Here is an 8,439-nt window from a genome sequence, read left to right as displayed (position 1 = left end):
CGCCCCTCACCCGTTTCGAGGCCGCGGACGCCTCTCCGCCCCCTTCCGGCCACCTCGCCTCCTCACCCCCGCCCCCCGCGCGTCCAGGCCACCCACTCGCGCGCCCCGGCCTGGCGTGCGCTCCAGCACCGCACCGAGAGCATGCTTTGACCTGAAAATCGGAAACCGATTTCGGAATCAAAGTGTCTTTCAACCCCAAGTCGCAAACCAACGTTCATCTTCAGCTTTTTGCACACCCCGATTTGTGCTCCTGGGCCCTGCTTTGCCGAATTATACACACACACCATCCACAGCTCTATTTCTAGAAAGGAAAAGTGTAAAATGTGCCGGCGGTCTGAGCCGCAGGCACCCACCCGCTCCTGTCCTCAGAATGCGCAGGGTCCGAGTTTTTCAGCTACTGTTAATGTTTGAATCATTCAGTTCTTTAAAAGTGTGCACAGTTGAAGAAGCACTGTTGTTTTTCAGCGACCAATGCAAGGTTATAGTAGACTACAGTTTCAAAATCTGGGTGGAAAATATGATCCAGAATATTTAGAGAAACTATATAAGATCTTTACATGCCTTTGCCACTCTCATTTTTCCAGTTGGTACATTTTCCTTTCCTTCCTTCCTTCTTCCCTCCCCTCTCTCTCTCTCTCTCTCTTTCTTCCTTTCTGCCTCCCTCCCTTTCTTTTTTTCGGTGTGTAACCACTGAAGCTAATTTTTTGGACATGTTAATGGTCAATTCAGACAGGCACCTGAGAAGTAGTACCTGAGAAGAGAGTTGTTTTGTTTTGTCATAAAATAACGTATACTTTCCCAAACTTCCTAATCAAACAAGTAATATTTACAGTAATTTAAAAAATATTAAGTACGCCCCTAGACTTTGTTTTCTAGCAGACTCGCCCGGGTTAAAGTTATAAGGACCCTTGTTTCTGCCTCAACAACACAACGTCTAAATGTGGTAATAACATGGGGCTAGAACAGGATTCACTTACATGGAAGAAGAAACATGTTAGTATTTCCCTGGACATGACTATTTCCCTAGGTAAATTCTCCTTTCCACTGGTAGAGAGTGAACATCTGGATATAACACACAGAGATATTGAAGTGACCACCTTCAGATTTTGCATCTTGAATGTAAATACATCCGTCATCCTGACACTGGCCATTGAATAAAATCTGTGCCCGTGTGCTTTGTACAATTGTGTATATGTGATATGCAAGAGTGTAAAAGTGCATGTGTGCGTCCCTAGCAGTCTGTTTTTGTTTTTGTTTTTTTAAGTGTTACGGGTCGGGGGCGACGTGGGAGACAGATGACTGTAGTTTTAAAGCAGCAGGGCTCAGGGAGGAGTTACCAGAGGTAGGATAGAGGTCTGTGCCCGAAGCAGGGGTCGGGGCCTCTGTGCTGAAACTGGCTCGCTGGTTTGCACCGGAATTCCGCTGGGCGTTCACTTGTTCTTTTACCACCCAACTCAGCTTCTCTAGACTGCGACGTTGGGAGCGGACGGGCGGCCCTCAGAGGACCCTCCTTTTCGTTCTGGGCGATCAGAGCGCGCAGGACTCCGCACGCACAGGCGTGTAGGTTCTCGGCTCCGCCACGGTGGGCACGTCTTGCCCCACCCCCACCCCACCGCGAGCTTGAGCCCTGGACCTCTGCACGTCTTGGCGCCCAGGCCCGCGGAGAGCGGGATCCATGCGGGCAGCACCCAGGGTCGTCTCGGAGGAGGAAGAGACTCCCAAGTGCGCGACGTCACGCCCTCTCTGGGCTGTTTGCTCTCCTGGGGAAGGGGGTGTGTGGCGGGGGAAGGAAGAGGATGTTTGTTTACAGATCGGCTCCGGTTTCTTCCCGCGTTAGGACCGCGTAGACAGTGCCCGATCGCCAGAGGGCTGCAGTTTGAGGCACCCGCGCGAGGAGGCGACGGCCTAGCTTCTCCCAGGGTTCCTGTTTGGTGTTGGTGGGTCGCTTGTGCCCATCTTTTTCCTTTCTGGGGCTTTTCCCCTTACATTGGCAAAGAGGTGGGTAGGATTAGCCTCTTAAGCCTCAAGAAACTGGTTTAAAATTTCTCCTGCTAGAGGCGAAAGGCGGTTCTCCGAGCACGTGGGAGGTTCCCGAGGTCCCGGCTCCAGCCCCTGCAGGAGTGGTGCGCGCGGGGCCGCGGGCGGGGTCGCCGGGAGGGTGCGAGGCCGGGGCCGGCACCGGGCGGGGGAGTGCCGGAGCCGCGTTCCCGCTCCAGCCGGGGTTCAAAGATTAGAAAAACAGGTGTTACGTCGCCATACTAATTCACTCTCTCGGTAAACGCGGCTCAGACAGCTGTGTGCGGAGGACTTCGTGAGGGGCCGTCACCACCTGGCCGTGCATTCACTTTGTTTATTAAAGGACACATTCCCAGTTCATCGACTACTGAGCTTCCCTGGGACACTGGAGCAGCCCTCCTGGCCCCCACCCCAAGGACGTCGCCTTTGGTGTGAAGACTTCCATACTCATCTTGCTGCTGAAGGCAGAACACTACATTTCTTCGGCGCAAAACGCACCCTGTAATGGGAGGCGTGCACTGCCTGATCCCCCAGAGTCCCTGCGACGGCCAAGGGTTTCAGACCGCAGCAAAGCGCCAACACACCTGCATGTTGTTTGAAGTAGAGATAGGGTTTACAGTATCCGCCGACTTAAGTGACATCCTTTCTAGAACAGTCGGAATAGAAAACTGCTTCTTACCCCTGAAGTGTCCTTGCTTCGCCTGGCCGCTCCATATTCCCCCTAAGTTCTCTCCAGGTTGGGGGCGGGGAAAGTGGGGAGAAAGAAGGATCTCCAGGAAGGTTCTTTCAACCTTGCCAAACAACCGCCCCCCACTCTTGTTTTGTAGGGGTCAACTTGATCTTATCTGGTCTTTCTGCAATCTTGTGTATAAGGGAGCCACAGTACATCTCCCTCTCTATTCCTACTCATCTCTTGTTAAGAGTGCGTTACTTGGTGGTTGAACCGCCCAGAGCCGGGTCTCTAAGTGCCTACAGCCTCTGGGGAAATGACTCCTCCTTCTAGATTAGAGCCCATTTGCTGGATTCCAGTTTTGGAACACCTACCACATCTCTATATTTAGTTCTTTTTCAAAAAAGTTTTTTTTTTCTTCTGTCCAGAACGTCCACCACCTCCTCCTGCCAGGTGTTTCCCAGATGTGTAAGTACCCCGAGGACGCTCCCATTGTCGTTCTTCGAGCTTACTGCCATCGGGTGGCAAGGAGGTGGCAGATGTGGGTATTTTTGAACAACCATTCCAAGTTGTTCCCAATATCAGCAAGATGGCACACACCCCTATTCAGAGTATATGTTTTCTTGGAGGCAATCAGCGCCACCAACGAGAAGACGAGTGCAACATGACTGGTGTTCTCACTCTTTTACCGCTGATGTAACAACTGCCTCCGAGTCGACCTCCAAGAGCAGAATCGTAATCACCAGCAGCACCAAAACCAAGCAGGGAATCGCATCTGTAGGGAGTGACTCGCAAGCAGCAATAATTGTCTTCCGGGACGAGTGAACTTCTTCCCGTCGCTATCTGTTTTCTATCCTCAGACGACAGGGAAGGCGATTCAAATGAGAGGTTCTCTTAAATATAACTTGTCAGCAATAGTACTTACAAGCGTTTGTTTAAACGGCTCCTGTAAGGGATCGTAAATGCTGTAGATTCGTTCGTGCAGACTGTATCCCTTCTGTAAGGAATATTCATGTTGGACTTTTGTTTCCTGAAACAAAACCCAACAAAAACTCTTCGCTCACGTTTAAGGTAACGGATTATTGTGAGATACTTTATATCAACGACTCTAACTCGATTTTGGCCTGAAATGTAACCTCTTTTCCCCTAGTGTCCCCTATCTGCTCCCCATAGGAAAACTCCATGACTGAGCTTTCTCCCGTGAACAAATCAGCCCCTAGATTCGACCCATTTCCAAAAAGACGCTCCTCTTTGGGATTAATTTAAAGACGGGTGTATTTATCCTCTCTGGAGATGAATTCGGTGTCGCCGTAGTTTCAGAGAAATGCGAAAAAGAAAATATAGCCCCCCAAAAATATAACCCACCGGCCCCGTGCACGCCGTGGGCCCCGCGACTTGCCCGCGGGAAGGGAGCGGCCGCCTGGTCGGCCTTTGGGCGAACATCGCCCGCAGCCTGGGCTACTCCTGCCTCGCCTGCCGGGCGACCCAGCCCCCGGGCCCGACCTTTGCGGCCAGGGGCCGCTGCCCACCGCTTTGGGGCGCCTCTAGCACTGCGGGGCCGGCGCTCGCGGCTGAGTGCACAGACACTCAACCCCCGGGATCGCGGGGAGCGCGGGTCCTGAACGTCGCCCTCAAGGCCCGGGAGGCCGAAAGCAGGAGCTGCTATAGCCGGGCAGCGCAGCCACCGGTGCCCCCGGCTCGTGAGGAGCGCTGCGCGCGCGGGTAGCAAGGCAGCGAGCCGGGAGCCGGAGTGAGCTGGGGGGAGGCGCGGTGCGTGCACGCGTCATTCAGCTCGGTCGGCCAATGAGCGCCGCGCCCTGGGACGCGCCGGGCCAATCAGAAGCGAGGAGGTTTGTGAGTGGCATTAGGGGAGGGCGGGAGAGAGGGAAACCGGGAGTGAAGTTGAAGCTAAACCCCGTAAGCCATTAAGAAGTTAGGGGGGCGTTTTCGGCTTCCAGTCAGGAATAATACTGGCTTCGTAGCAACTACCGAGGAGGAGGATTCTAAAACCACCTCACCCGTCCCAAAGCCCGCATCCCCCTCCTTCTGCCACGCACCCCTCCCCCAATTCATGACCAAGAAAAGAAGAGAGAGCCAGGGCACGCTCTGCTCCTCTCTGCGGGTGGGAAGCAGAGAGGCCCGCGGAGAGGCTTAGTTGGACGGTAGGCATGAGTACAATTAAGAGGTGGGCGCCTGCGCACGCTTTGCTGCCAGCGGGGACTGAAGGTAGGTGAAGCGGAACACGCCCTGCGCCCGCCCATCGGCGCCCGCAGCTCTACGGCGGAGGGGGAGAGGCCGGGCGCCTCCCGCCCCCCGGTGCCTGCGAGGGGCTGTCGCGAATGTGCCACCTGTTAACCTGGCGCAGCCGTGCCCGGCGTGTTGCCGCCCCTGCTGGGCAGGGAGAGCGCTGGGTCGCCTCCTCGGCAGTCCTGAGGGACTTGATGTGTAAGTGCTACATTTTGAGGAATCCCCGAGACTTGAGACCCAAGTTAGAAAGCCAAGTTCCGGACCTGCCAAAGTGGGGGGACGGAAAGGTGCCCGAACGCTGTGGAGGAATTGTGATTTGCGGAAACCTGCCTTCCTGGGACTTGCGCCTGGCCTGGGCGGGGGCACGGGGACCGGCGGCTGAGGGGCTCCTACGGGTCTTGCAAAATCTGCGTTTTGTTGTTTGGGCAATTTCCCAGGGGGCTGGAGAATGTGTCTGACGGGGGTAAGAGAATGGGAGCGTTATTTGCAGGGGACTCAGTCTCGCTGCTGATTTCTCCAAATCTTAACCAACCAACCAACCAACCAACCAAAACACTGAGCCCGGCGAGGAAAGCTGAGGCGCGCTGAGGCCCTTCCCGGCCATTTTTCAGAATTGGGGCGAGCGCGCGAGTGATTGTGGAGCCGCAGATCTCTTACGCTCTGATGCTGTTGTCTTCACAGTGTCCTGAAAGAGTTGTCCGTCCTTCCTGTTCTTCCCTAAGCGGCTCGGAGCCACCCCAAGGGCCGCGGGACTGAAAGCAAACGTCGGGGATTATTATGTCGATTTCCCGAGAACCGGGGTTCGCAGCGCGGAACCGAAGAAAAGGCTAGCTCCTCGGAGGTCCCGCCGGCATTTGATACCCAGCGACGCCTAGGATTGCCCAGATCGCCTGCGGTGGATCAGCAACTTTCCTCTACTCGCATCCCATATTTTTAAAGAAAACATTTTCTGTCCGCCGCGTTGGTCTTTTACTGCCATCAAAACACTGAAGCAAAGACTTCAGTCTCGTCATTCAAAGTATGCTTTATATTTTTGCCAAATATGATCTCTAATTGAAAGTTTATTTTTGGTTTTGGATGAATCTGTGGAACTTATGTTGTAAGAAGAAAGGGGGAACGAGACACGATGAAAGAGAAGTCCAAAAATGCTGCCCGGACTAGGAGGGAGAAGGAAAACAGTGAATTTTATGAACTGGCTAAATTACTGCCTTTGCCCTCGGCTATCACCTCGCAGCTGGACAAAGCATCCATAATCAGGCTCACCACCAGCTATCTCAAAATGAGAGTAGTGTTCCCAGAAGGTAAGTGACTTTGCCCAGATGGAATTTCAAAGGCAGAAGGGGCACGGGATGTGCTAGTGAATGAGCCTACGCCACCGGGCAGAGAAGTACATTCATACTTACACACACTCTCCGCGAAGGGAAGTTTAGCATGGCTGCTTAACTAAGGACCTCTCTGCATTTAGAATTTCTGTTGCCTTTCCGTGGCTCTTTCTACTTCCCCATGAATACTTTCTCTTCAGTCCATCAGATATGTTTGATTGGGAAGCAGCTCAACAGTGCTTTTGTCAACACTTAGATACTGAGCTCAGTTGAAAGTACTACTAATCCAAACATGACTTTCTTCTTTTTTATTCCTCTTGTTAAAATTGTATCTGGCAGAGAGCAGGAACATCTCTAACTTCTTGCATTTTTGTTATGTCTAGATACACCCATGTACATGGAGCTAGCTAAGGCAGATAATAATTTCTCTATATGTCAGTAATCCTGCAGATGAGGAGCAGGCATATTCATGAACAAATATGTCCTGAATGTACCCAGTCTCTTGACTGCTTCTAGCAAATTTATTCTGAGTTGTTGAGATGTTCACAGATTCCGAAACTAACTCTGGGACTTGGTGGTTTGCAGCTCTGGGCTTGATATTTTCTCTAAGATATAAGATTGAATTAAGATCGCCAGCCTGCTTAGAAAATATCTTCTAGGTGGTAGGTTGGCAAATGGATCCCTGGGAAAATTGTCTCATAAGGCCTAGAAGTTAGGATAGCTGAGCTTTTGACATGGTTTAAAATGTGTATTTAGATGATCAAGATTCATTGTGTGAGGACAGAGTAGCCTTGATAGAACACTGTCCTGTATAAAGCCATTTATACTCCCTAGGGGAAGGACTCTTCTATTTCCCCATCCTTTCCTTTACCCACATTCAAATAACACACAAACAGATTTTTAAAAATATTTTAGATAAGTCTTTGCTGGGAGAGGAGGATTTGGAAATATAGAGAATACTAAACAAACAAAAATTCAAGAGAAGGAACCCTGTGGACTTACAAACCAGGACTTCTTATGCGACAAAGAGAGGTTTATGTTATTGTTGATTTTGGATGTTTGGAGTTTGTTGTTTTCTTTTAAGGAAATGGGGGGGGATAATCATTATTGGGCTTTGAGTTTCACTTTGCTTCATCTTGACTAAAAGTTATTATCTGAATCAAAATCTTGCAAAACATGCCCCCAAATTAGTCAGGGGCACTAAAGGAAAACTTTCAAATTATAGTTCGGTTTTACCCCAAAACTATAAATAGTAGTATGGTCCTTTTGTCTTAAAGCAGTTCCTTGAACAATCTCATCTGAGCCTCGAAACCACTGGAAGAGAGAAATCAAAACCTAACATACCTGAAAAGTTTTTTAAAAGGAGAAAGAAAAAAAGGAGGGGGAACATATATTAAAAACCATATTTCCCATTCAAACTGCGCTGAGAATTGCTGGTGGGAAAATTACTATTATGCTACATTGCCTTCTGTTTAAAAAAGAGATCTCGTTGTCTTTATACTGTCAGCGCCTACTTTATAAAAATAAAGCTATTGCGAACTCCGCTGGCCGCTCTGTTCCTAACAGGATTATTAGCAGTGATTTGTCAGCCCCTGCGGTCTCAGTGGGCTCCCTTTCTGCGTGATTTCTAGCGGGTCTCGTCAATTATCGGTGCCGATGTCGCTCGCTGTTTGATCAGAAGAAGCATATGGTGCTGCTTGTGAGGCTGCGAGTAATCGCGGAGGAAGAGAATAGAGGGTCGGCTTCCCCGGCGGGCACAGAGAGGGACAGAGCGCCCGGGGAGTCGCCAGGCCAGGGCCTCGTTTGTGTCGTGCAGACCCCGGGGCAGGCGCGGCTGGAGGGAATCGGGCTGGTTCTCGTTTTGGTTTTGTTTTAAAGAGAGCAAGATTTCTTGTTTAATTAAGTGCTAACCCTACCAATTATAAATTGCGTGATAAATAAATAGGAAAAGTAAACTCTCTTAGCCAACTTCTCGTTATTTTTAAAAAAGAACGCCGGTGAAGACTCCGGCTGGAGTCCCCTTGGTGCCCAGGCCAGTCCCCTGTGGCTACTTTAAAGGCGACTGTGCTTTCTGCAGTCCCACGCACCTTCCTTCGGAGCTCTGGGCCCCGGACCCCTCCTTCCTCTCCCTTCTTCTGTGGATGCGTGTGGGTTTATGGGGAGGAGGGGATGGACGATGTGTGA

General features: G+C 51.1%; 1 protein-coding gene across 2 annotated transcripts in view; it reads left to right on the top strand.

The window, feature by feature from the left end:
• Positions 1-4,986: 4,986 nt before the first annotated feature.
• SIM1 (SIM bHLH transcription factor 1) overlaps positions 4,987-8,439 on the top strand; it is a 68,928-nt gene continuing 65,475 nt past the window's right edge. The window contains exons 1-2 of one of the 2 annotated variants that reach the window (XM_081250750.1): positions 4,987-5,131; positions 5,615-6,234. In XM_081250750.1, coding sequence (XP_081106876.1) covers positions 6,060-6,234 — 175 coding nt within the window. In that variant the 5' untranslated portion in view covers positions 4,987-5,131; positions 5,615-6,059. Of the gene's footprint in view, positions 6,235-8,439 lie in introns of both variants that reach the window. The other variant, XM_081250749.1, reaches the window with a different exon arrangement.

The sequence above is a fragment of the Mesoplodon bidens genome, assembly GCF_964165515.1.
Source record: "Mesoplodon bidens genome assembly, chromosome: 12".
Classification (NCBI taxonomy): Eukaryota; Metazoa; Chordata; class Mammalia; order Artiodactyla; family Ziphiidae; genus Mesoplodon; species Mesoplodon bidens.
This window is presented reverse-complemented; position numbering and strand designations above follow the sequence as displayed.